This window comes from Mrakia frigida (genome assembly GCF_051309035.1).
Source record: "Mrakia frigida strain ATCC 22029 unplaced genomic scaffold BDY24scaffold_36, whole genome shotgun sequence".
Lineage (NCBI taxonomy): Eukaryota > Fungi > Basidiomycota > Tremellomycetes > Cystofilobasidiales > Mrakiaceae > Mrakia > Mrakia frigida.
Window position 1 is genome coordinate 111,040 of NW_027481245.1, and position 24,884 is coordinate 135,923.

A 24,884-nucleotide genomic window follows, 5' to 3' on the forward strand; every position below is an offset into this window, starting at 1 on the left:
CCTTGTTTCTTTTTCCTTTCCTCATCTACCATCACCCCCAACTTCCCTTCACTCTACTCAGCTCAACTCCCCCCAACCTCAGCTTTCCTCCTCTCACATCATCAAAATGTCCAACGTCGTCTACCTCATCACTGTTTGTCTCTCTTCTTTTCTGCGAGAATGCGAGCTTCGGAGGGACGACGTCCCCCATCTCCTGCTCGCCGCTCACTCTTTTCTCCCTTCGCCTGCTCTTTTCCCTCGCCTCACAGGGAGCCAACCGACCCAACGGAATCGGATTCCTAGCCATCCAGAACCTCCTCCTCGACCCTCAAGCTCAAGTTATCGCCGCTGTGCGAGACCCAGCCTCCGCCTCCGATCTCCTTGCGCTCGAGAAGAGCAGCGAGGGAAGAGTGAAGGTGGTGAAGATGGATGTGGGAGACTTGGAGAGTGTTAAGGTGAGTGTCTTTTTCATGAGGGAGGGGAGAGAATGGAGGAAGGGGAGGGAGGGAAAGAGAAAGACGAGCTGAGCTGATCGAGATTCGTGTTTGGTTGTTCGATTCTGATTCGAAGGCTTCCTTCACGGAAGTCGCTGGTCTTCCCTTCGTTCGAGAACATGGAATCGACGTTCTTTTCGCCAATGCTGGAGTATTCACAGGCGCTATGGTTCCGGCTTCGAAGATGTGAGTGTCTTTCTCCGACTCTTTTCGTTCGACTCGACGTTTTCCTCCTCCCGTCCTGACCTCGCTTTTTCCTTTCTAGGGATCCCACCGATGCTCTCAAGGATTTCCAAGTCAACACTTGGGGCGCGATTTACGTCGCTCAGGTCTTCTTGCCTCTCTTGAGGCTGGGGACTCAGAAGAAGATCGTTTACACGAGCTCGGCCCTTGGGTCGACTACTTTCGCCTTGTGAGTCTACTTACGAGCTCTCCTCGAATCCTAGATCGACATCAATCCCTAACCTTGTCCTGACGCTTTTTCCCGCTCAAAGTGACGCTGGTATTGGCGGAGCTTTCGCATCTTGTGAGTGTTGCGTCAACGCGTCGAGTTCCGATCTTCTCTTCCCTGACTTCTCCTTCCCCCTCATCCCTGTCTTCTGACTTTTCCTCCGCCAGACGGAATGTCCAAGGCCGCTACCAACCACTTCTTCAAGCGACTCGCAGGGGAGTTGAAGGAGGACGGTTTCACCGTTGTTTGCTACCACCCTGTGAGCCCGTCTCTTCTCTTCCCTCTTGTCCTTTCTCCTCAAGCTGATCAGACCTTCGACTTCTCCTCGTCTCGTTTTTCAGGGAGTCGTCGGCACCAGCCTCTCTGGTGTCAAGGCTGGCGAGACGCTCGGCGGCATCGTCGCTATCACGCCCGAGGAAGGAGGCAGACTTGCGTCAGTTACTTCGAACTCCCTCGTTTCGCTTCCGATCTTCGATACTGACCTCGAGCTTATCCTCTGCCCTTTGCAGTGCTACTCACATTAACTCCTGGGGACCTAAGGACAACGGGAAGTTTTTCGGGGAGACTGGAGAGGAGATCCTTTGGTAGTTTCATGTTTCGATCTTCGCCTCTCCTCCGTTATCTACGCTAGTTTTCTACACCGATAGAACGCGCTTGCTTACCCTGTAGAAGCCAGCTATACCTTGTGGCGTTAATCTCATCAACTCCTGGGGGTTCCTGGATGAGGGAAATGAGATTCCTGATTGAGCGTTGACGCGTCGCGACCACGAAGGGTTCCCAGCCTCCTGCCTCTCTGTAGATTTCAGCGTGGATCAGTGTCAATGTGATGTGACCTCGTCGCATAGATGATCTTTTCTCGAGAGCCTGCTGCTATTAGCTCCCTGCTTTTTCTCTCCTTTCGGATCTCAATCTCGACGCGAGGAGTGATCGCACAACGACGAGAGCTCTAGCATTCGATTCTTCCATCACCAAAGAGTCCTAAATCTCGACCCAGCCTCCATTCTATCGCAGAACCGACGAACCTGTCACCGTTTCCTTCTACTCGCAGTTTTTCCCAAGGACCGAGGCCATGACGCTTGTTTGGTTTCAATTCAGCCTTAAGAAGCCCTTTTTTTTCAGCCTTCGTTCTCACCTTCGACCTTCACCCCCTTCCTCCTTCCTTTCCACCTATCCTTACCTTCTCTCTCTTCGCCATGTCTGTCGTCGCTTCCCTCGCTGTTCTCTCCCTCGCTGCTTCTGCGTCAGCCCTCGTAAGTTTTCCTCCTCTGCCCCAACCTTCTTGCCTCTTCGAGCTCGTCGAACTGACCCTCCTCCTCTCCTTCTCGTCGTGCCATCTTTGCTTGCAGACCCTCTCCGCCTCATGTATCGCCACTCTTACCACCACTCTCACCACCCCTCCTGCCTCTGAGTGCTTCGCTACCGAGTCCCTCCTCAAGTTCCTCCCTCTCGCCATCACTTCTCCCAACACCTCAGTCGTCGCCACCGTCGACAACTACCTCTCTCAGGTCTGCCCCGCTCCCATCTGCTCCAACGAGACCGTTCTCGCTACCGCTACTGCTTTGGAGGGTGGATGTGGGGAGGTCTTTGCTTCCTACGGAATCAAGAACGAGAGCGTGAGTCGAAGTCTCCCCAAGTGACGACGTTGTTTGCGAAGAGGGGAAGCTCACGTCTCTCTTTCTTCATTCCTTCTCTCAGATCAACGCTTGGGTCCCTTTCCTCCCTCAGATCAAGGCCGTCGCCTGCGTTCAGACTAGCAACGCTACCGAAGCCTACAACTACACCTGGACGGGAGGAAGCAACGGAGCGTCGGCCCCCACTTCCACCAACCTTACTTCCAACTCCTCCTCGTCCTCCAACTCCTCGTCTTACTGCCTCTCCTCCACTCTCGCTACCCTCGAAAAGATCTCTGGCAAGAACCTGACCTTCTCCGTCATCTCCGTGAGCCCTTGATTCCCCTTCACCCTTCTTCGTCTGAACGAGAGCTGACTCCTCGACGACGTCTGCTTTCCTCTCTCTTCTTTCCTTCGCAGTCCATCATGAGCGGAGACATGACCCTTTCCTCCTTCATCAATACCACCGCTGTCCAGAACTCTACTGCCCTTCTCTGCACTGATTGCACCAAGGGTGAGTCCTCCTTCGCCTTTCAAGGAGCTCGATCGATGAGACGCGTCGTGCTGACCCGGCTGTTGCCTCTTTCTCCTCTCCCCAGGACTCTACACCTCCCTCATCGCTCTTGGAAACTCAAGCTCCTTCATGACTGCTACCAACACCTCCATCGTCTCCTCGGTTACCGAGTTCGTCACTGAGATCTGCGGCGCTGAGTTCATCAGTGAGTTTGTTTTCGTCCTCGCTCTGGTCCTTTCTCTCGTTCGATCAAGTTCTAAGCCTCCTATTCCTTCCTTCTCCTCCGCAGACGCTACCGCTCCTTCCACCATCACCAACGGGTCCAACCCTGACGCCGTCCCATCCGCCGTTGCTGCTACCACCGGTGCTGCCTCTGGAGTCTTCTCCCTCTCCCCTCTCGCTGGAGTTCTCGCTCTCGCCGGAGCCGTTGGAGCTTTCCTCGTCTAAATAGATGTCCGTTCGTTGCCGCACCTATAGAGTAGCTTTGCATCTTTCTCATCAGCTCGTACTTTTCTCCTTGCTCTTCTCTTCTCTCTCTATACACGCTCTCGGTTTGCATTGCCCTGGACTCGGATCTCGTCTATACATCTGCTCGTTTAAACGTTATTTGATTGCTGCTACTTCTACTACGTATCTACATGGACTATCTCGCTCAGCACTGGGGAGTAATGGGAGAGAGGGCGGCGAGGGAGTGATGAGAAGGCTTCGAGCGACGCGTCAACAGCGTCCTCTCGGGAAAAGCTTCCTGATGAGCGAGTGGTATCTCCTCCCAGAAGAACGAGCTATGCCTGTTGCCCAACTGGAACTCTGAAAATCTGACCTCTTGAACTCAACTCGACGCGTCGAAAAAGCACAGCTTCCTCCCTTGAACGAATTTGAACCGTCTCGAGCTCGACCTTTCCCCTTCCCTTCCTCCCCAACTCTCTCTCTCTCTCCTCCCCCCCCCCCCCCCCGTTCAAGCCATCGATCCTAGTGCTCCGTGAGTCCGACTTTGCTCCCTTGTCCCCCCCCCCCCCCCCCCCCCCCCCCCCCCCTTCTCTCCTTCTGCCAGCCATGGCTTCCACCTCTACTACTACTCCCGTCCTCAACCTTCCCGTCCGACTGGTCACTCGTTCGGCTCAGTATGCGATCCCTCCCGACCAGTACATGATCCCTTCGACCTGGAAACGGTTCCAACTCTCTCAGCTCATCAACAAGGTTCTCGACACCGGAGTCACCCCCGTCCCCTTCGATTTCGTTCACGATGGACAGATCGTTCGAGGTCCTCTGGGGGACTGGGTTGCTAGCAGAACAGGAGCTGGGCAGGAGGGAGTAGGAGAGACCGTCCTCGAGCTCGAGTACATCGAGAGCATCCTTCCTCCGTCTCACGTCGCCAGTTACGAGCACGACGATTGGGTCAGTGCGGTAGATGTTCAGAAGAAGGGGTGAGTAACGATTTCATCTATATCTCGCTTGAAACTGAGGGAGCGGAGTCAAGGGTGAGAAGGGGAGGAGAGAGTCGAGGGAAGGAATTCGCGAGCTCACCTCTTTCCTTTCCTTCCCTCCTCTTTTTCAGACTCTTCCTGACCGGTTCCTACGACAACAAACTCCGAGTCTTCTCCTCTTCGCAAACCCTCCTACACACCATCAACACCGGAGCTCTCTCTGGAGGAATCACTTCGATCTCCTGGCTCCCTTCCTCCTCCACTCCCTCCGACGACTGGCTCGCCTCTGGAAACATGGATGGAATCACTCGAGTTTTCTCCCTCCCTACCATCTCCTCCGACACCCTTCCTTCCACCACTCCCTCTTCCACCTCCCTCCTCTCTCTTCACCACCACAACGGACCCGTCTCCTCCATCCAGGCCTCCAAGAACCCTTCGTCCTCCAAGAGTCTCCTTACCGCTGGATGGGACGGAACCATCGCTCTCTTCCCTCTTCGAGAGCGAACCAAGCACGACAAGAGCGTACCCGAACCTCTGCAGACCAGTAAACTTCAGACCAAGAGGAGGAAGCTGGACAAGGGGTTGATGGCCGAGCAGGAGAAGGAGAGGGAGGAGGGACTCGTCGAGACGACCGGATGGAGAGTTGGACCGGAGGCTGTTTTCAGAGGGCACAAGGGAAGGGTTGGACGAGCGATCTGGGACAAGACTCCTGGAGGAGAGGAGCAGAAGATCTGGAGTTGTGGATGGGACGGAAGCGTGCGAGGGTGGGACGTCGAGACGCAGGTCAACTTTTTGATCAAGGTGAGTTTGTTTTTCGACGCGTCGATCTCACGAGGAACTCTGCCGTTCCGTTCCCCGTTGGAAAAAGAGTGCTGACTCTACCTTAAACTCTCGTATTGATATCCACAGCAAGCACCTTCGGATAAGGTCTGCCTGGACATGGATCAGATGGCTGGATCGTCGTCGATGCTGGTCACGTCTCACGCCGACCGAACCGTTTGTCTCTGGGACGCTCGAGATGGTGAGTTTCTATCTCTATCAACCGTCTCGCCAGCTCTTTACGCCGTCTTCCTCCCCTCACTTCTTAATAGTTGCTGACCCGCTCTCCTCATCTCTCTCTCTCTCTCTTTCACCTCTCTCCTTTCGCTCGCCTCAGAATCCGCCATCATCTCCCTCACCCTCCCCTCCGCCCATGCCTCCCATATCCCCTTCGTCCGAGCTCACCCTACCTCTCAGCACCTCATCGCCACCGCCGGCCACGACGGAGAGCTCAAGATCTGGGACGTGCGGTCGCCCAAGCAGGCTCTTCTCGGAGTCAAGAGGGACGAGAACAGGGAGATCAAGGGAGAGGACAAGCTTCTTGCTGGGGATTGGGACGGAGAGATATTGGCTGTTGGAGGAGAGGGTTGTATTTTGGAGGTCTACAGGGGGAAGGTGTAGAATTGAAAGAGGGAAGATCGAATCAATCTGGTTTCGCTCTCTTTTTTTTTCTCGTTCCGAGTCCCCGCGAGGTCAGTGGTCAAGCCAGGAAGGCACTGGCGACCAGCTTCTAGAACCGAGAAGCATCTCGAGAGAGTTTCATGATCGTCCTCGTACGTGCAAGGAGAAGGAAACCGATGGGCTGGCGAAATCGAGGTGAGCTCGCACGCCCTCCTCTCCCCTCCTTCCTTCAACCACGACGAGCTCCCGAGTGCTGCTTCTTCAGCAGACGAATCCGTCTCCGACTTTTCCTAAGCACGGTCACCATCCACGACCTCTCGCAAGGCGAGCGTTCCTTCCGACTCCCCGAGAACGCTGTGATTCCCCAAGGAGGAAGGAGAAAGGAAGGAGGTGAGCTCGCGACCCACCTCTTCCTTTCCCCTTCCCGTCGTGCAACTCAAAGCAGGTCCGAGATCAAGCTTTGTCGGGATCTGGATCAGTCTTGGAGAACTACTCCATCAGCCGTGGTAGCGCCTCTGCCATGGGTTACAGCTCCCTCGACTTCCTCCCTCCCGACCGCCTCGACCAAAAGCGAGAGGCGATCTTCTTCGTTTGACTCTTTACGCTTGGTGGAACGTAGAGGTTTCGAACGAAGTGGGTATGATGCGAAGGCTGCCTTCAGCTGAGTGATGGTGGACTGAAGGTCTGGGAGGAGGAGGAGAAGGAGGAGGGAAAGGGAGAGGAGAAAGAGTTGGACTCAGCCCTCGACAAAGCGGAAGTTCCAGTGAGTCCTCCTTCCTTCCTGCATCGTTAAGAGTCGGAAGCAGAGGCCCAAAGTATCCGCGTGTAAGACGAGACTGACTCTGCTGCTCTATTCTTTGAAGGTTCTTCAAGCTGTGAGGAAACAGACGAGACTGCCTCGACGCTCGGCGTGCTTCTTGTTGTCTTTCCTCGGCAAGTTCTTTTTCCGTCTCTATGGAGTTTTAGCTTCTGGCATCCCCCGTGCTTATTGAGCTCTTCCCCTTGTGCACCTCGGTTGGTTTGTGAACTCAGTAGTACCAAAGCGACGCGTCGCTCGTTCGACTCCTCCAGGTGCGCCTCCTGCTCCGGATAGCTCGTCCAGGCGCCTACCGCTGGCTCTACCTCTCCGATTAGCAGCAGTGATCACCCTCAGGTCGAACGAGAAGAAGGAGGCGACATCCGCGAAGAGCACGGCCGTTGTCTCTCTTCTGGTTCTCTGCCTTCACACTCGAGCGACTTGGATGATCTTGAAACGATCCAGGTGAGCTCTTACACGAGCCCTTTATCTTTTCTCTGCTCTAGAGCTGTCAAAGAGCAGGTCTTTCGATCGCCCTCCCTCCTTCTCCACCGATCCGGTTTGGTTTTTCACCGATGACGGAGGTCGCTCTCCGCTCCCATTTTTCAATCCTACCATCTTTCCGCTGACTCCTCCCTCTCCTTCGCCACCACACCTTCAACCATCAGCACAATATTCCTCACCGCGCGCGAGGTGGGCTCGTTCTTTGAGCTCAGACTGATCGATTGAATTGGAAAGCTGACCTCCCTTCTTTCCCTTCACCCCCCTCAGCTCGAACCACTTTACAACACTTTCCGTTCTTCCTCGAATCCATGTCAACACCTTCGCGACCTCTCCATCCTTGCACCTCCTCAACTCGACCCACTCCCCAACCAAATTCTCCCTCCGACGAGCTCGACGTCGCGGACTCTCGAGATCAGCCGAACGACCTCAACCTCCCTCGCTTCTCTCCCTCTGGACTCCTCAGCTCTCTCAGAGGCTCCAATCCCAAGACCGAATCTCAATACCCCTCCACGACGTCAAAACCTCGAACCTCTCCCCAAACCAGCCGAGCTAGCAGGGATTTGGAGTCTTCAAGCTCAGGATCGAGCTCCTCGTCGTCGTCAGGATCGGAGGACGAGGAATCAGGAGGGCTCGGAGATCTCGTTCGCTCTCTTCATGAATCCAACGAGACCCAGTCTATTCGAACCAGCCGTAGGAAACGATCCAAGCCGGAGCACGACGACACGGGGAACGTCCGTTCTCGACGTACGGGATCAGGATCAGCGATGAACAGGAACGGCAGTCGAGTGGACAGTTTGAAGTCGGCAGTTGGAAGTAGACTGGGCAAGGTTTGGTCGACGGCGTCTGGGAGGACTGGAACGGGTTCTGGAGACGAGGAGGAGGACCCAGGAGACGGAGGGCTGCCAACCCTCAACTCCTCGACTACGCGACCTCCTCGACCCTCCCCTCCTCTTCCCGCTCGGACGAGATCCGGAGAAGATCCCTCGTCAATTCCCCCACGTTTCTCCACTCGGCCGTCGTCCGCTTCCACTCTGGATCCTCGTCGACATCTCCAGCAGAATCACCAGGATCTCAATCAGCCCTTCATCCCCGAGGTCCCTCGCCAGGCTCAATCTCTCCCTCGTAAGATCGGAGGTCTCGTCACCAGCTACCTCTCCGTTCTCGATCCTGGGGGAAGAGCCTCGATGCAGCAAGATTTGCAAGCTGGAACTCCGCCTCTTAACACGATCGCTGCGTTGATCGCCACGACGTGAGTGTCTCTCCTTGTTCTGTCGAACGTCTCTCTCCTTGTTTGGACATATCAGACCGCTAACTTCCGACTTTCTCCTCTTTGTTCGACGTATCAAGTGGTTCGTTTCTTTCTCGCAGAGCTTCCGTTTCTTCCTCGAGTCGAAAACTGATTGGCCACCTCTTCTTCCCTCGGCTGTCAGGAAACCTCTCTGGGGTTGTTAGCCCGGAATGTGCTACCATCGGTCCTGTTTGGTCTTACGAAGATCAAGGAAACCTCAGCGGAGGGAGTGGAGGTCGTCGTCTCTCGAGATACACGAGACAGTGAGTTCGAGTTTCCGGTTTGGACTTTTCGTGTCGTCTTGGTCGCTGACTCTTTTCTGCTTTGGTCTCTGCGTTGTAATCAGAGAAGCCGTCGAGGACCTTTCTAGCAGAGAAGAAGTCGAGAGGCAAGGCGGAGAAGATCTCAAACACCAGCGTCGCGTCGAACGAAGGAGGAGACATCGATCTCAACGCGACGAAGCAGCTCAAACCTCCCCATCATCTTCAAACTCGAAACTCAAACAGATCAACGTCAATGGAGCTCAGTACAACGCCAACGAACCAGAAGCAGATGATGAGCATCTCGATGTGATAGCGGAGGAGGGAACTTCCGAGCTGCTTCGAACCGAAGGTGCTGCCGTCGAAGCGTTTGGAGGAGAGTACGCCGAAGGAGAGAAGCACAACATCATCTCTTCGCCTGGAGGATCGCCAACGGATACCTTGAGGGAGTCTCCTGAGGAGGCGGTGGAGGAGGGGGTGGAAGGGTTCCCGTTCGAGGAGGACGAAGGGACGGAGGTTGACGTCGAGTACGAGGGAGAGAAGAGGAGGAGGAAGAAGAACGGCGGGTATGCTGGTTGGCTCGGTAGTAAACGGGGAGAGAGGATCCAGAGGGAGATTTACGTGTAAGTCATATCTCGTCTCCTTTGCTTCCACTCGTTCTGGTGCTCGCTCGCCCATTGCTGACGCGTCGCCTCCTCCCCCTCCCCCACATCGTTTCGTCTCTGGCAGCAAGAACCATCGCGGAACCGAGACCCAAACGAGAGACTTCATCGTTCGACTAGCCAACGCCCACATGGTGTTCGGAAGTCCTACACATCGACTGGAGTCGCAGTTGGAATCGACCGCTCGAGTTCTGGAGGTCAGTGGTCCCTCCTTCTTCCCCCTTCCCTCTTCCTTGAAACGCTCTCTGACTGATGTCTTTCTTCCACGGCACATCTCACAGCTCGACGCCCACTTCTTCTAGTAAGCGAGCTCACGGTCTTGCCTCGTCTCCTCGGTCCCTTCTCGAGGCTGACTTCCTTTCGACGCGTCTTGTTTTCTCCTTCACCAGCCTTCCCTCGCATCTCATCTTGTGCTTCAACAACCCTCGGAAGCAAACTTCGGAAACTGCTTTCCTGCGTGCGGTCGGAAGTCTCGACTCGGCGAAGCTAGCTCGAGTTCATGCCGTGGTGAGTGAAGACGAGTCGCTTCCGCCTCTTGCATCGACTGATTTCGCTCTTGATTTCCTCTCATTTAGAATCGAGACGTTCTCCACGATGTAATCTCCGCTTCGGAGGGATCTCGTCTTCTCAAGGAGATCACGACGTCGCCTCCCATCCACGGACTTTGGACACGAGTCGCCATCGTCGGAGTGAGCTCAACCTCCCAGCTTTTCTACTTCGAGCCTTGATACTGACCTGCGTCCACCTGCCTTCTCCCAGATGTGCTCCTTTTTCGCTGCTCCTGTGGCTTTCGACGGCTCCTTCGTTCGTTTCGTCTCGACTCTCACCTCCTCTCGACGAACCGTCTTCGAAACTGATCAACCTTCTCCTCCCTCAGATCGATATGTTCGCTTCTTTCATTCTCGGAAGTCTGATGGGACTCTGCCAGTTAACTCTCGCAGCGACGAACCCACTCTTCCTTAACTGTTTCGAGGTCAGCCGCTCCTTTCCTTTTCGCCTTCCTTCGAGCTTTCAACGACTGACTGTTCCTTACGGTTCTTCTCTCTATACAGATCACTATGGCCGTCCTCGTCTCGTTTCTCTCTAAAGGGCTCTCTGCGACTGGTTACTTCTGCTACCAAGCGTGTGCGTCGGCTGGAATCGTCATGGTGAGTTCGACGACGCGCTTGACTTTGACGCGCCTCTTCTCCTTCACCTTGCTGACCGTGTCCTTCCCTTACTGGCCTGATCAGATTCTACCAGGGTGGGCCTGTTGTTCCGTTGAGCTCGCTTCAAGGGAGACTATAGTTTTGCTGACGGATCCATTCCTTTTCTTCGCAGATTCGTTATCCTTCAGGGATCGTTGGAGATCGCTGTAGGTCTACCTAGATCTCGACCCCACCTTCCTCTCCTTGGCTGACTCTCCGTCCTCTACTTCTCTTCCAAACAGTCTCGGAGCGTTGTAGCGGGCAGCATTCGCGTTGTTTACGGTTCGACTCCTCCGTTCTGTTCTCTTCCGTCGCGCCATTCTTGAGCTAAATCCCTCGTCTTTCGTCTCCCTCCTTTCTAGGATGCGTTCTCTCCCTGTTCTTGGGAGTGGGTATATCTATCGGTTCTGAGATCTTCGTTGGTACGTCACGTTGCTGTTCGTCTTCCCTTGACCTCTCACTGACTTGCTCTCTCCCGTTCCTTCTCTCAAGGAATGTATCCTCCCTCGAAAAACGATACTTCGGCCGTCTCTACGACGGGTACGGACTCCGCTTCTTCTGGAACCATCGCCTGTAACAGAGCCACTGGTCTTCCGTGAGCATTTCGAAGAGCACCGACCCGTCTTGCTGTTTCTTTTCGACGCGCTGACTCTTCGTCTTGCTCCCCCGCAATGTAGATGGTGGAACGCCGCTATACCGCCGATTTACCTTCTCATCCTGGTCCCAGGATTTGCAGTCGCTCTCTCGATGTGGACCAAGGAAGTCGTCAGATCGAAGCAGGTCAGCATCTGTTTCTCTCTCTCCATTCCTCTTCTGTCCCCTTCCCTTCTTCCAAAAGCTTACTTCGGACCCCTCGTCTTTGTTATACAGTTCTGCGCATCAATATATGTTGCATGCTCGGCGTACGTGGTTCTATACTTCTCAAAACAGGTCATACCAGATCAAGCAGTCGTCTCGTGAGTCCTCCCTCGCCCTCTTGCGTCGACGAGGAGCTCATTTCTGACCATCTCCCTCTTACATCGTCGATAGCTCTGCGATTGCCGCATTCGCCATTGGTCTCCTCGGTACTCTCTGGTCTCGTATCGCTCGAGGAACAGCTTTCACGACGTGAGAAGAGAGAGAGGAGGAGTCGACGCGTCTCGTCAACGCTGCGTTCGACGCTGATCTTCTCTTCTTCGCTTTTCTTCTTGCAGTCAATCAACAGCCGTGCTCCTTCTGGTGCCCAACGGTGAGCTTATCAGTCGATCTTCGGACAACCCTCGCTGCTGGGCTGACTCTTCTTCCCTTTCTCGTACGTTCAAAGGTCTCGCTGCTGCTGGAGGCCTGGCTTTAACCTCGTCCTCGACTTCTTTTGAGCAAGGAACAACTATAGCCTTACGTCAGATCAGCGTGGCGATTGGGATCGTGATGGGTCAGTTCGAAAGAAAGCAAGGAGACGAGAACACGGACCACGCTGATCTCCCTCCCCTTTCCCCGCTTCCTTTACTCAGGTTTATTCGCTGCTTCGCTTCTTACCTACTCTTTCAGTCGTAGAAAGAGGAGTACCTACTTCTCCTATTGAACCTTTACATAGGTATATCTTAACACGGAGTTTTCGACCAGATGCAGGCGACGTTTCGAGCGAGAGAGCAAGAGAATCTATTGGCGAGATGCGTCATCCCACCGAGAGATCGTGAACATAGCGCTGTGGAAGGAGCGGATCATCGTAAGCGTTCAAGTGGAGGGGAATGGGTGCTGGGAGGAAGAGATGGGATGGTTCGCTTTCGTCTTTTTCAGCGACGCGTGAAGAGCTCACCTCCTCGGCCTTTTTTTCGCCTTGACCTCTTCGGAAGCTTCTTCAAGGCCGTTGGATTATTTCGATTTCACTCCTGATGAAGTTCTGCAGAGGGAGGACTTTCATTTTTGAACTGAAGAACTCGGTCATCAAAATCGAAATCCCACTCGTTCAATCAACCTCAACTTTGGGCTTCCTCCCTCTCTCTTTCTTTCTACCACAACCCCCACCTCGCTTTTCAAGTCATGCCTTCCACCCAACCCTCTTCAGCACCGCTTCACTCATCTTCTACCACCATCCGATCGGAAACGACATCTCTGCATCGCCCAGCGGAGGAGGAGGAGAGCGGATCGACAACAACGAAAGGTGAGCTTCAACGTCTCCTTCCTTCCTTGCCCTCTCCCTCCCCCTTTCAACGTGCTCACCACCCACTCTTTCTCTACTCTTCCCAACAATGTTATTTCTTTCAGCACCCAATCAACCCTCTTCCTCTACCACCATTCGGTCAGACGTCACGGCAGTAGAACAGTCACCAGAAGAAGCAGCGGAGGGAACCACGACGAAAGGTGAGCTTCGACTTTCTTCGTCTCTTCTCGTCCTTGCTCTGCTTCCTCTCTACTTCGCTGACCTCTTGCCCTTCTCTTCGGTTCACAGCTCTGCTCAAGGGCCTGGGTTTCCTCGATCGTTTCCTTGCCGTCTTCGTTCTGCTAGTGATGATCCTAGGGGTAGTGTGAGCTTCAATTTCGTTCCTGATCGACCCTTGCCTCGACAAAGCTGACCTCCCCTCCTCCCTTCTTCTTTACGTACCAGGATCGGAAAGTTCGCTCCCAACGTCAGCTCTGTTTTGAACGGATCCACTCTTAAAGGAGTCTCGATTCGTGAGTCCTCAAGCCTTTCACGACCACGTTCGCGCTCAACCAAACCTCTTCCAAGCTCGTCGAGCTGAACTTCTTCCTTCCCTTGGTACTTCCCTCCCTCCAGCCCTCGTGGTTGGACTCCTCGTAATGATGTGGCCTATTTTGACCAAAGGTGCGCAATCTTAGACCTCATCCTGGGCTCTCTAATCAGAGCTGACTCTCTTTCGTTTTGTCGTTCGTTCGCCATCAGTTCAGTACGAGAAGCTCCCTCAAGTCTTCCAGACCAAGAAGATGTGGTACCAGATCGCTATCTCTCTAGTTCTCAACTGGATCGTTGGACCTTTTGTGAGTTTCCTCTTTCTTCTGTAGAAGCTAGACGAGAACCTGATCTCTCTTCTCGTCGGTCCTCTTGTTTCAGGTCATGCTCGCCATCGCCTGGGCTACTCTTCCTGATCTTCCTACCTACCGAACGGGAGTCATCATGGTCGGGCTTGCGAGGTGTATCGCTATGGTCATGGTGAGTGGCTCCTTCCCTTCGAACGAACCAGAGTCGAAGCAGATGGGCTGACCTCTCGACGCGTCGTCTTCTCCCCCCCCACCCCCCTCCTCCACAGATCTGGAACCACCTCGCTGGAGGAGACGGAGACTACTGTGCCATCCTCGTCATCATCAACTCAATTCTTCAGATTATCCTCTTCTCGCCCATGTCGCTGCTCTTCGTCAACGTTATCGGAGGAGAGGAGAGCCTGAGGTTGGATTACGGAAACACTGCTCTTGCCGTCGTTATCGTGAGTCTGATTTCCTGTCTCTGTACTAGGTATCCACTCGCTGCTTACTCACCTTTTTCTTCTTGTCTCTCAGTACCTCGGAATCCCCCTCGTCGCAGGATTCGTGACTCGAGTCGTCTTCCGTCGTCTCCTCGGTCCCGCTCGATTCCAAACCCACTTCCTCCCTTGGTTCGCTCCTTGGTCCCTCATCGGTCTCCTCTACATCATCATCATCATCTTCGCCGAGCAGGCTACTAGGATTCTCGACAACTTGGGTCCCACGTTCAGGGTTTTCGTTCCCAGTGAGTCTCGGACGCGTCCAGTTGAGGAACACGAAGAGATCGAACTGACCGAAATCCTTCTCCCCTTCCCACTGCCCTTATCTACCCCCTTTGCTGCTTCCATTCCCCTCTATCCAGTGGTGCTCTACTTCTGCGTCATGTGGAGTGGTACCTTCTTCGGAGTCTGGTGGTTCGGGAGGAGAAAGGGAGGAGACAAGTGGGGAGGAACGTACGAGATGGCCGTCGTTCAGAGCTTCACGGCGAGTTCGAATAACTTCGAGCTTGCTATCGCCGTCTGCATGTGAGTAGCTCTCTCCCTTTTTTCATTTGGGGTCCCTGTGGGCTCTTGCTCTCGCGTTCTCTCTCGTTCTGACCCGTCGCTCTTCTCCTGTTTCCTTTTCCCCTTCAGCGCCATTTACGGGGTCGATTCGGATCAAGCTCTCGCCGCTACTATCGGACCGCTAGTTGAGGTCCCCGTGCTGCTCGCTTTGACCTGGGTAGCGCTCTACCTGAAGAAACGGCTCGATTGGAGGACGAGGGAGACGCTGGAGGAGTCGGAGGGCGGTGAGGTCGGGACCGCTGAGGAGAGGAAGGTGAATTCAGAGGAGAAGGTGTCAGCTGGTCTAACGTAGTAATCCATGCTTTCTCGACTCGTTTGCACTCGCGATATTACTGAAGAAAAGGCGAGACGCTCGACGAGGCTCGACGCGACGTGCGACTTATGCTCTGGGTCGAACTCATCGGACTCTCAGAAACGAATCATGAACCTTCCTCTCTCGTTAGGCTTAGAATGTTCCGTCTTCCCCTTGATCTCTACATCTTCAATCCTCTCCCTCTAGAACTCCTCCGCTCTTGGGCAACCCTCCAGCTGTTTCTGTGATTCAGCCCATGGACCCTGTTTCCCTATTTCCTGGTCTTCCAGGATGAAGACGACATCTAAATTTCATACAGTCGATTCATTGAAGTCCTATTAACATGTGGGCGCCTCTTATGAATCGGAAAAACTGCCGACGGACCTCTAAATCAAAGCGTGCGGAATCGGGGGCTCTTTTTCTCGGCGGTTCACTCCCCTCTCGTTCCTTTTCTCCTTCTGCTAGAGCTCAACACCCACTGAACTTCTTTGGCTCGTCCCTCCCCTGAGACACCTAGAGTCTCAGACTTCGGTCTAAGGACTTTGAATGCACAAACCTATGGCTCCCGACCTGAGAATCTCGGATTTCAACGTCGAGTTCGAGCTCAACTCTCTTCCCTCCTTCCTTTCCTCTTGTCCCCTCCCGACCTTCGTGCTTCCTCCCTCCTCGTCCTGGATCACCTCCTCTCCCTCCTCCGCCCTCCTTTCCCCATTGTGGTCGAACTCAGCAGCTCGATACCTCACTTCGCCATCCAAGTCGGCCAAAGGAACGGTAGAAGAGCAGCTCGAGCTCGAGCTCGAAGGGCGCTCGGTCTCCCTCCTTCGATCCTTGGTCGCCCGCTTGCTGCTGGAGGAGGCCGTCGCAGCTCAGACTCAGAAGGAAGGGGATGGTAGAGGTATATCTGCTGCTACGAGGGAAACGTCGTCGTCGTCGTCTCAAGGCAGGAAGGGAGTCGGAGGAACGGTCGTCAACAAACTCCCCGTCGAGCTCGTCTACTCCCTCGGACGAGCCTTTCATCCCATCCTCACCTTCCTCACTCCTCCTCCAACGCTCGACCCAGCAACCAAACCACCTCCCACCTCCTACCCTCCCTCTCAGCTCATCGTACTTCAGCTCTTCCCGGTTCCAGGCCCCTCAGAGGTCGCCTCCGTCATTCCACCCTCACCCTCCTCCTCCTCCCAGTCGCCTCCCTCCAAGAACCCTCTCGTCGAAGTCGTCGAAGGTTACCCAACCCCTTCCTGGTCAGGATCTCCAACCCTGGGCTCAGACGTCGCACCTTCATCTTCCAACTTCGCCTTCCCCGACCCAGACGACGACTCACGGCCGACGAAAACCATCAACGCGGAGGAGGGAAATCAAGGCGGAGGAGGGAAGGATCTGTTAGCCAGAACGCCAACGACGAGTCCGCTTCGGAGTCCAGATATCAAGCCGATAGAGGAGGTCGTCGAGCTCGAGGAGAAGAAGAGGGAGAAGAGCTCGATATCGACGACAGAGTTGATGGAGACTTTCCGTTTCGAAGAGACGTCGCTCGGACCTGTCAGTGCCTCCTCTTCTCCTTCCCCCAGTCGACCGAACAGCGCTGACTCGATCTTTCGCATTCTACAGAGAGAGAATTGGCCTCAGAGTCTCGTCACAGCTGTTGCTATCGTTCAGGTGCGTTGAGGATCGGAAGAGGAGGCGCGTTAATCTTGACTCGTCTGACTTCTCTCTCTTCGCCTTCTCCTGCCTAGGCTTCAATTAACCAAGCTTGTCTCTGGTGGGGAGAGGATTTCACGATGATTTGTGAGTCTTTCCATCTCCCTCGTACATCTGAACCTCGCCTGATCGATCTCCTTGCTTTCCTTTGTTTCAGACAACGACGCGGTGAGTCCCTCCTTCGACGCGTCCTCCTCTTTTCGAAGCGGTCTCCTTCTGACCCCTTCGTTTTCGTTCACAGTATGCCGAGATGAGCTACGGTCGTCACCCAGCACTTTTTGGAGCCGCAGGGAGGGTGGGTTGGTCGGAAGCTTGGTCGGGTTCGTATCTCGGCTTCCTCTTCATCCTCTTTTCGTCATGCTCGACGCGTTCCTCTTCTTTGGAGCCTGACATCAAGCTGTCTATCTTTGCATGTTAGAGATCGAGCCTTTGGCACGTCAAGTGATCAGTGGCGAGGTCGTCTCGAGGGACGACAACCTTTTCTTCCTTCGACGAGACGATCTTAAGGAGGAAGAACGATACTTTTCTTGGAGCTTCGTGAGTTCGTTCCTTTCCTTTTGTGGTTCTGGTGGAAACTGAAGCTTGTCTCCTCTCCTCGACTCCAAACTCTAGATACCTGTCCGCGTCGAGGACGGATCAAACGGCGGTTTGCTCAATCATTGCTTCGAGACGAGTGGGTCGACGTTCTAAAGGTCATGTCGCTCTCATCAGCCCTTCGACTGACCTCTCATTTTCTCTTTCAGCTTCCAAGGTTCTGGCGGAGCGAAGATTGAACGTGCTTCGAGAGCTGGCGTCGTCGTGTTTACGAGCGACGTCCCAGCAGACCTTCTCTCAGGCCGTCACGACCTCGCTTTCCCACAGCCCCCACGACGTACCGTTCACTCTTCTCTACAGCTTCGATGATACCTCTCAGAGTGCGTCGCACTATCCCTCCTGGACTCCAAAGCATCACACTCGTTCGCGTCGACCTTGTCCTGACTCCTTCCCTTCGTCTTCCCGCCCCTCTCTCCCTTCTTTCGTTCTTTCGCATCAACAGCTCGTCGTCCCTCAAACCCCTCGTCGAAAAACCCTCCCTCGCTGTCGGACATCAACCTATCCCTCGTCGGCTCAGTTGGAGTTCCCTCGCACCATCCTTCAGCTCCTTCATCCCTCACTCTCACCGTCGACCTCGCCTCTGGAACCTTCAAGGATGGAACGTCGAGTTGTCCCTGGCCGATCTCGGAGGCTATGTCGTCTCGAGATCCAGTCTTCGTCTCAGATTGCAGCAGTTTGGTTGAGGGATTCGAGACTCGAAGTTGGGGAGAGACGGAATCAGCTCTTGTGATTCCACGTGAGTTCGTTTGGAGACTGCTCTTCCCTTCTCCTTCCCTCCTTTAATCCCATCCCTCCTTTCTATGCAGTCTTTGGTCACGACGATTCTGCTTCAGGCAAGCAGGCCATCCTCATCGTTGGTCTGAACTCGCGTCGACCGTTCGACGAGAATTACAACGTGCGTTCTTTTCGTACGCTCTCTTCCCGTTCTCGGGTACTTACCATCCTCCTTTCTTTCCATCGCACAGAAATGGCTTCGACTGCTTCGTCTTCAGCTCGCCAGTGGACTCTCGTCGGTCATCAGCTTAGAATCTCAGCTTCAACGAGCGGAAGAGGTGCGGGACGTGGTCGAGTTTCTGCCTTCGTTCCTCGTTGACCTCTTTCTCTTCCTGTTTCCCTCTCTCAGCTCGCTAAACTCGATCGAGCCAAGACCGCCTTCTTTTCGAACATCAGTCATGAGTGGGTTGGCCTTCAGGCTTTTTCCTCGACTCGCCTTTCATCGCCAGTCTCCTTTTTGCTTGAGCTTCGCTGACTCGTCCCTTCCTCTTCTTCGACAGGCTTCGAACTCCTCTCACCCTTATCCAAGGACCCGTTCTGGACCTGCTCAGTGAGGAGACTCGAGAGCAACCCAAGCAAATGCTCCAGCTCGTCTCCAGGAACGTCAATCGACTGGCCACGCTCGTCAACAGTCTGATGGATTCGAGTCGTGCGGAAGCGGGTCGAATAGAAGGATCCTTCTCACCTCATCAGCTCGGAGCCTTGACAGCCGACCTCGCCTCACTCTTCAGGTCCGCCGTTGAGAAGGCAAGGATCGTGTACACGGTCGACTGCGACGTGGCAGATTCTCGAATGGTCTACGGTACGCTCTAGCCGCTGTTTCTCTAGGTCCACTTTCCGAACTGACTTCGGGTTTGGTTTTATGCCTCTGCAGTCGATCCTTCGCTCTGGGAGACTGTCAGTCTTCCCTCGCTCCCCCGTCCAGGTTTCTAATTCTCCCGCTCACACGTTCGGGTTCTCTCCCTTCAGATCGTCTTCAACATCATCGGAAACGCATTCAAGTACTGCCTCAAAGGTTCGATACGAGTCTTCCTCAAGTACCGGGAGTCGGAAGTTGAATTCGGAGTTCAGGATGTGGGTTCGACGCGTCGTCGTCGAAAGCTCACGTAAAGTCCGGTCACTCATCCTCTCGCCTGATTTTCGAACAGACTGGAGTTGGAATTCCTCGGGACGATATTTTCAAGGTGGTCGAGAGGTTCCACCGAGTCGAGAGCGTCGGTCGTTCGCACGAAGGAACAGGAATCGGACGTGAGTTCGGAAGATTCGTCCGGAAGGTTGCAGCGGAGAGACGGAGATAGGGCTAAACCTGCTGATTTTGCTCCGACCAGTTTCTCTCACATCGGACCTCATCAAGCTTCACGGAGGAACGCTCTCGATCGACTCAACCACCGCAGAGGAGAGCGTCGATGCGTCTCACGGCTCCACTTTCGTCGTTCGGATCCCTCTCGGCTCGTCGCATCTCCCCCCGAGTAGGATCAAGCCTTCGTCGGATGGGAATCCCGCATCTACCCCGAACAGGTCGTACTCCGAAGGGATTCTAGAAGAGGTCTCCTCTTGGTCTGGAACGAAGGATCAGCTTCAACATTCTTCTCCCAACGCCTCCGCTCGAATCGATCCTGGAGTTCTTTTCTGGTCTCGAGATGACACCATTCTTGTCGTCGACGACAACTTGGGTTAGTGGCTTCGCGGTTTGTTCATCAGGCATCTTTCGACGCGCTGACCTCCTTCGTCCCTCCTCCTTCCCGTTCAGACATGAGACGCTACCTCAGCAGCATCCTCTCTCCGTACTGCACAGTCATACTTGCGGAGAACGGTCAGGTTGGATTTGAGATGGCTTGCGAGCATCGACCGAATCTAATTGTTTCAGGTGAAGTCAAGTCGATTTCGACAAACGTCAGGCTCAACCCATGCTCATACCTCCTCCTCTCCCTCTCTCGTTCATCTCATTCAGACATGATGATGCCCAGTGGGTCACACTCAAGCTTCTACCGCTGTTGAAGCGAAGACTAACTCCATTTTGTAGTCTTGGACGGTGCTGCACTCCTTTCTTCTCTTCGAGCGACGAAATCAGAGGTTTCGCTCATCCCTCTCCTGTGAACTCTTTTCTTCCTTCTCGTATCTCTTCCCTCCTAACTCTCCCATCTTCTTTTTTTTTAGTCTCATCACTGCTCGAGCTGGAGAGGAGGACAAGGTCAGTCTCCTTCCTTTCGAGTTTCGTTTCGACTGACCGACCCTTTCGCCTTCCTTCTCTCAGGTCAACGGTCTTCTGCTAGGAGCTGAGGGTCCGTCTGTTGATTTCTTAACCTTAAGGGCTATCTCTGATTACTCCTTTGAACACTACAGATTACCTTTCGAAGCCATTCAGCTCACGAGAACTCGGTTCGTCGTGTCGCGTCGGCTCAGACTGCTCCAGGGTCGCGCCAGCTGACGTTCACTCTTCCCTCGCCTTTTCAGTTGCTCGCTGTCATCTTCAGAGTAAGTTAATCGCTGACTGTCACGTTTATCTCGAGAGTTGACACGTCCTCCTGTTACTTTACAGTGCAAATGGGGAAGCGTCGGATCGATCTGGAGAAGAGGTTTACCGAGTGCGTCGACGTCTGGCTTTCCCCGCCTCACTCACTCAGCTCACATCCCTTTTCTCTTCTTAGACGAACTCTGGAGATCAAGATGCGAGCTGAGGAAGCTGAGGAGAGACGAAAGGAGGCCGAGGAACAACGAAGACGGCAGGAGCTGCTCGTCGATGTCACGTCTCACGGTTCGTCCCTCCATCTCTTTCTCCTCGACGTCTCCACGCTTCTTCTGACGAATCGTGGATCTCGACTTTCCCCTTTCCAGAGATTCGAAACCCCGTCTCCGCTATCCTCCAAAACGGTGGACTGTGCAAAGACAACCTTACCGGTTCGTTCCAGCCTTTCTTTTCAGCGGATTCGAGGACATCTCGCAATCATCAGCTATCGTCTCTTCCACGAAGAGAGCTGAATATTCATCTTACCCTCCTCTGCTTTTGCTTTTGCAGTCCTGCATGCTCTCCTCGTCGAAGCGTTCGAGAGCGGATCTGGCTTCTTCCCATCCTTATCGATCATCCAGGAGCTCGTCGAGGATTTGGAGTCGTTGGATGCCATCATCGCGATGGGGCAGTCTCAGGAGCGGATCGCCAACGACATTCTCTCTCTGGCTCGGATCCAGCTTCACACGCTCGAGTAAGTTCGTTGCGTTCGCTTCGTCGCGTCTTTTCTTTTTCTGACTTGTCCCTCCCGCTCGCCACAGAATCTTCCCCGTCGAGATGAACATCGTGGTCGAAGCGAAGAGGATTATCAACGTCTTCGCCTCGGAATGGTAAGCACCAGCTTGTCATTTTTTCGTCGACGAAGAGGGAAACCCTCGCTGACCCGTTCCGAACCGCGTCTTCAGTAAAATCAAAGATATCGCTCTCGGTCTCACGTTCGGACAGTCGCTCTTGGAGTTTTATCGAGCTGGCATGTCTCATCTCAAGGTGGATTCAGTACGACTCGGTCAGATTCTCATGTGAGTCTCAATTTCAAGAACAAAAAAGGCTCGATCCTGACCTTCTGCTCTCTTTTCTCCTCAAGCAACTTACTCTCGAACGCCATCAAGTTTACGACGACGGCTCCCGTACGAAACATTCACATGTCTATCGACGTCAGTAAACTTCTCCGTTCCTCCCTCTCCTTCCCTCCCGATGCTGATTCAACCTTTCCCTCCGCCGCAGATCCGGCGTGAGCTCCCTCTCGACGACTCTTGCCTTCCTCCGCCGCTCGACGCTCGACCTTTCACATCATCGCCGTCCGGAGAGGAAGAATACGTCTACATTTACGCTTCGATCTCCGACTCCGGCCCAGGTCTTACGCCTGGGGAGCTCTCTCGGCTGTTCCAACGCTTTCAGCAGGCTTCAGCAGGCGAGCTCTTTTCCTTTCCTTTTCAACCCCCGACCCTCCAGCTGACACGCCGGTATCCTCTATTACGCAGAAACGCACTCGGTCTTCGGTGGACATGGACTCGGTTTGGTTCGTGTACTCTTGCTTTTTCGGAGGGGAATCTCTCGACTGATCGTCTTCCTCTCCCTTCAGTACGTCTGCCGTCAGATCTCTCAACTCATGGACGGCAAGATTGAGGTCGTCTCCCAGTCTGGAGAAGGATCTACCTTCCGCTTCTACGTCAGAGCTTCACTCGTCACCAACGCGAAGTACTCGTCCCAGGAGAATCTGGTCCTCGTCGAGGAGACGAAATCGGAAGAAGGAAACGCTTCGAAGAAGGTTCTCATCGTCGAAGGTGAGTCTGTATCTCCACGTCCGTTTACTTACTCGTCCATTGACTCGGGCTCTCCTTTTTCAGACAACCTCATCAACCAAAAGGGTAAGTCGACCGTCGCTCCCTGATCTGATCGTTCGACTCGATCTCAGCGCGTCGCTGACCTTCTCCACTTTCCCTCTTCCCCGACGGCCTCAGTTCTGAAACGCCAGTTGGCGAAAGCTGGCTTTCTTCCTGACGTTGCTTCAGATGGTCGAGAGGCTCTTGCTTCGGTTCGAACTGCCGAAGAAAAGGGAGCGAGGTACCTCGTCGTGAGTCGCCTTCCCTTTCGCGTCCTACTTTGATCCTTCTGCGTCTCGGTCCTGATTTCCTCTTCCCTTTTGTCCTTTCGAACAGATTCTGATGGATATCGTGAGTCGTCCTTCATCTCTTGAGCAGTTCAGAGCTCAATCGCTACCGGAAAAACTGACCTTCGACTCCTCTCGCTTCGTTCTCCAAGGAAATGCGTACGTCTCCTCTTCTTGCCCCTCTAACGCTACTGAGCCATGTACTGATATCACCCACTCTCCTCTCTTTCAGCCGTCATGGACGGTCTCGCAGCTAGTCGCAAGATCCGAGAGATGGAAGCGAAGGGAGAGCTGGCCGTTCGTCAAACCAGTGAGCAGACCTTCGTCCCCTTCCTCGTCCAACCTTCGATCGTCTCTCACTAACGAGCAAACCCAACTCTTCTTTCACTCAGTCTACGCTCTCACCGGAAACGCCAGACCTGCTCAAGTCGAACACGCGTTGGAATCCGTGAGTCTTTCAGAGCGCCGATCCTTCTTTCTCTCGATTCGCGACGCGAGCTGACTGTATTCTTTTCAACTCTCTCTGCTCTACAGGGAGTTGACGACGTGATTCTGAAGGTATGAGATCGTCAGACACGACGACTCGTCTTCAAAAAACGCAAACCCCACCGTCTCCCTTTCCTCGCTGACTCGTCTCCTGTTTCCTTCCTCTCGACTTGTCCTGCAGCCCTACAAGATCAACGACATCTTCTCGAGACTCTCGAAACTCAGAGGCTAGTCGACCTTCGAGCTCGATGACTCAGCAGGCGGGCAAACTTGTCAACTTCGTCGACCGTCGCGTCGCGTCCCTCCTCTCTCCTCTCCTCTCCTTTTCTCCTCCCTCCTTTTTGTTCTTCCCCCCCTGTATATCTAGTCTCCCTTTCTTGTGGTATCTGCACCTTATATTATTCTGCCCTCAGCGTTAATATGTTCTTCTCGTTCTACTGTAGTCTATCTTCCTTGGTTCGTTTCCTTTCGGTGTACATCGCATCAACTTCTCTCGCCATCTCGCCGCTCCTCCTCTTGCTCATTCATCCGATTCTGTTGCACCTACCATAGATCCTCGCATGCTGGTTAATATTCGTCTTTTCCTCGCAGAACCTCCCGTCAGCCAAAAGAAGAGGGACTTCTGCGTTCTCGTCCCCTTGGACGCGATGAAAAGATCAGATCAGCGAACGACGAGGGCATTGTATTGTATAGAGAGAAGTACAGAGCAACAGTGTCGAATATGAGACAGGAAGGAGTGATGATGGCGGAGGGTGGGTGATGGGGATAATGAAAGACGAACGGAGAACGGAACGAAACAAAAACGAAAACAAAACAAAAACGACACGCGTCGAACGCGAACCTTTTCCCCTCCTACCACCACCCACCCCCTCCCCTCCCCCTTAGTAATCAAAAACAAACTCCTCCTCCCTCCTCCCCCACCTCTTCCTCCTCCCCTCCTTCTTCTCCCTTTTCGCCCACTCCACCCAATCCCCTCTCTTCCTCCAATCCGCCCACTGCCTCCTGGTCCCTCTTCGCTCCCACTCCCCAGACTCAACACCCAACTTCCCAATCCCAACGAATCTCTTCTTTTCTTCGAAAGGGGAACAGACGTGCTCCCAATCTTCGTCGTCGTCGTCGTCGAAGGCGGATTGGTTGAGGTCGGCGAGGAGGGCGGTGGTTGGAGTTCGAGTTGGGGAGACGGAGACGGAGGCGGAGACGGTTTGAGAGAGAGGGGAGGGAGTGGAGAGTTTGATGGGTTTGCCGAGGTGGGTGTAGGTGTAGGTGAGTTGGGAATCGGAGAGGGAGGTGGGAGGGGAGAGGGACTCCAGGGAAAAAAGGCGAGAGGAGTCAGCTCGATTCAAATTCGAAAACTAGGAGAGAGATTCAAAGCTCACCACCAGCTGTCGTTCCCACTTCGGAGGAGGAGAAGCAGGGAAACTGCGAGCGTTCCGAGGGAGGGAAGGTCGAGATCCGGAGCGAGCGACGGAGGAGTTCGAGGAGGATCGAACGATGAGAGTAGGAGCTCGAGAGACGTCTCGAAAGATCTTGGGGGGGGTGGGAAACAAAGAGGAGAGGGGTCAGCTACGTTCGTCGTCGCGTCGCGTTTCGCTTCGTTCGGAAGAGGACTGACGGTCTCTCGACTACCAGGGCTTCTCGAGGACTTGCTTCCTGATCTCTCGATGAGGATGGGAGAGTAAACTCTCTTAGGCTGGGTGAGATCGAATCGAAACAACGGTCAGCTTGAGAAAGAAGATAGAGAAGGGAGGTCGGAACGAGCTCACCTGAGCGTCAACCTCGACGTGTCCGTCCTGACTGAA

The 24,884-nt window shown here is 54.1% G+C and overlaps 6 protein-coding genes across 6 annotated transcripts; all 6 read left to right on the forward strand.

Moving 5' to 3' along the window:
- BDY24DRAFT_400849 (uncharacterized protein) lies at positions 1–1,569 on the forward strand. The gene is made up of 8 exons (XM_076642010.1): positions 1–133; positions 249–434; positions 550–659; positions 739–885; positions 968–999; positions 1,092–1,183; positions 1,266–1,357; positions 1,434–1,569. Exons 1-8 carry the CDS (start codon positions 107–109, stop codon positions 1,510–1,512), a joined length of 765 nt encoding a protein of 254 aa, XP_076493285.1. The 5' UTR covers positions 1–106; the 3' UTR covers positions 1,513–1,569.
- A 482-nt stretch (positions 1,570–2,051) lies between these two features.
- BDY24DRAFT_400850 (uncharacterized protein) lies at positions 2,052–3,704 on the forward strand. Its single transcript, XM_076642011.1, has 6 exons — positions 2,052–2,174; positions 2,271–2,537; positions 2,620–2,862; positions 2,955–3,048; positions 3,134–3,253; positions 3,338–3,704. The coding sequence occupies exons 1-6, from the start codon at positions 2,118–2,120 to the stop codon at positions 3,493–3,495; spliced, it is 939 nt and encodes a 312-aa protein (XP_076493286.1). The 5' UTR covers positions 2,052–2,117; the 3' UTR covers positions 3,496–3,704.
- Positions 3,705–4,080: 376 nt separating this feature from the next.
- BDY24DRAFT_366072 (WD40 repeat domain-containing protein) lies at positions 4,081–6,155 on the forward strand. The gene is made up of 4 exons (XM_076637948.1): positions 4,081–4,472; positions 4,604–5,273; positions 5,382–5,493; positions 5,629–6,155. The coding sequence occupies exons 1-4, from the start codon at positions 4,102–4,104 to the stop codon at positions 5,910–5,912; spliced, it is 1,437 nt and encodes a 478-aa protein (XP_076493287.1). The 5' UTR covers positions 4,081–4,101; the 3' UTR covers positions 5,913–6,155.
- Positions 6,156–9,553: 3,398 nt separating this feature from the next.
- BDY24DRAFT_355194 (uncharacterized protein) lies at positions 9,554–12,211 on the forward strand (the record flags this gene model as incomplete). Its single annotated transcript, XM_076637775.1, has 18 exons — positions 9,554–9,619; positions 9,704–9,723; positions 9,812–9,929; positions 9,998–10,111; positions 10,182–10,226; positions 10,300–10,395; positions 10,475–10,570; positions 10,655–10,665; positions 10,743–10,776; positions 10,852–10,891; positions 10,972–11,031; positions 11,102–11,204; positions 11,287–11,389; positions 11,480–11,565; positions 11,639–11,716; positions 11,803–11,837; positions 11,913–12,020; positions 12,100–12,211. 18 exons carry the CDS (start codon positions 9,554–9,556, stop codon positions 12,168–12,170), a joined length of 1,284 nt encoding a protein of 427 aa, XP_076493288.1. The 3' UTR covers positions 12,171–12,211.
- Positions 12,212–12,628: 417 nt separating this feature from the next.
- Positions 12,629–15,228, forward strand: BDY24DRAFT_418243 (arsenic resistance protein; the record flags this gene model as incomplete). The annotated part of the gene is made up of 12 exons (XM_076643826.1): positions 12,629–12,749; positions 12,854–12,949; positions 13,038–13,113; positions 13,194–13,261; positions 13,365–13,412; positions 13,491–13,585; positions 13,659–13,757; positions 13,855–14,028; positions 14,102–14,309; positions 14,427–14,589; positions 14,698–14,881; positions 15,211–15,228. The coding sequence occupies 12 exons, from the start codon at positions 12,629–12,631 to the stop codon at positions 15,226–15,228; spliced, it is 1,350 nt and encodes a 449-aa protein (XP_076493289.1).
- Positions 15,229–15,384: 156 nt separating this feature from the next.
- BDY24DRAFT_187567 (uncharacterized protein) lies at positions 15,385–23,652 on the forward strand. The gene is made up of 42 exons (XM_076636372.1): positions 15,385–16,456; positions 16,526–16,573; positions 16,651–16,702; positions 16,773–16,783; positions 16,857–16,935; positions 17,034–17,152; positions 17,228–17,288; positions 17,359–17,529; positions 17,652–17,945; positions 18,016–18,104; positions 18,175–18,261; positions 18,333–18,385; positions 18,484–18,785; positions 18,858–18,880; positions 18,953–19,057; positions 19,132–19,231; positions 19,312–19,656; positions 19,734–19,850; positions 19,935–19,949; positions 20,007–20,076; positions 20,141–20,174; positions 20,238–20,265; positions 20,327–20,362; positions 20,438–20,458; positions 20,523–20,568; positions 20,632–20,738; positions 20,819–20,881; positions 21,000–21,183; positions 21,251–21,319; positions 21,395–21,508; positions 21,574–21,643; positions 21,714–21,900; positions 21,971–22,008; positions 22,072–22,273; positions 22,337–22,357; positions 22,451–22,563; positions 22,649–22,663; positions 22,752–22,758; positions 22,832–22,909; positions 22,992–23,047; positions 23,134–23,157; positions 23,267–23,652. Exons 1-42 carry the CDS (start codon positions 15,467–15,469, stop codon positions 23,315–23,317), a joined length of 4,695 nt encoding a protein of 1,564 aa, XP_076493290.1. The 5' UTR covers positions 15,385–15,466; the 3' UTR covers positions 23,318–23,652.
- The last annotated feature ends 1,232 nt before the right edge of the window (positions 23,653–24,884 follow it).

Coding starts and splice junctions, on each gene's coding strand:
- BDY24DRAFT_187567 (XM_076636372.1), top strand. CDS start 15,467: ATGCACAAACCTATGGCTCCCGACCTGAGAATCTCGGATTTCAACGTC. Junction 18,786..18,857: donor AGATTCTCGAATGGTCTACG/GTACGCTCTAGC, acceptor ATGCCTCTGCAG/TCGATCCTTCGCTCTGGGAG. Junction 20,266..20,326: donor TCTTCTGCTAGGAGCTGAGG/GTCCGTCTGTTG, acceptor TGAACACTACAG/ATTACCTTTCGAAGCCATTC.
- BDY24DRAFT_366072 (XM_076637948.1), top strand. CDS start 4,102: ATGGCTTCCACCTCTACTACTACTCCCGTCCTCAACCTTCCCGTCCGA. Junction 4,473..4,603: donor GTAGATGTTCAGAAGAAGGG/GTGAGTAACGAT, acceptor CCTCTTTTTCAG/ACTCTTCCTGACCGGTTCCT. Junction 5,274..5,381: donor AGGTCAACTTTTTGATCAAG/GTGAGTTTGTTT, acceptor TGATATCCACAG/CAAGCACCTTCGGATAAGGT.
- BDY24DRAFT_400850 (XM_076642011.1), top strand. CDS start 2,118: ATGTCTGTCGTCGCTTCCCTCGCTGTTCTCTCCCTCGCTGCTTCTGCG. Junction 2,863..2,954: donor TGACCTTCTCCGTCATCTCC/GTGAGCCCTTGA, acceptor TTTCCTTCGCAG/TCCATCATGAGCGGAGACAT. Junction 3,049..3,133: donor CTGCACTGATTGCACCAAGG/GTGAGTCCTCCT, acceptor TCCTCTCCCCAG/GACTCTACACCTCCCTCATC.
- BDY24DRAFT_400849 (XM_076642010.1), top strand. CDS start 107: ATGTCCAACGTCGTCTACCTCATCACT. Junction 660..738: donor ATGGTTCCGGCTTCGAAGAT/GTGAGTGTCTTT, acceptor TTTCCTTTCTAG/GGATCCCACCGATGCTCTCA. Junction 1,358..1,433: donor GAGGAAGGAGGCAGACTTGC/GTCAGTTACTTC, acceptor TGCCCTTTGCAG/TGCTACTCACATTAACTCCT.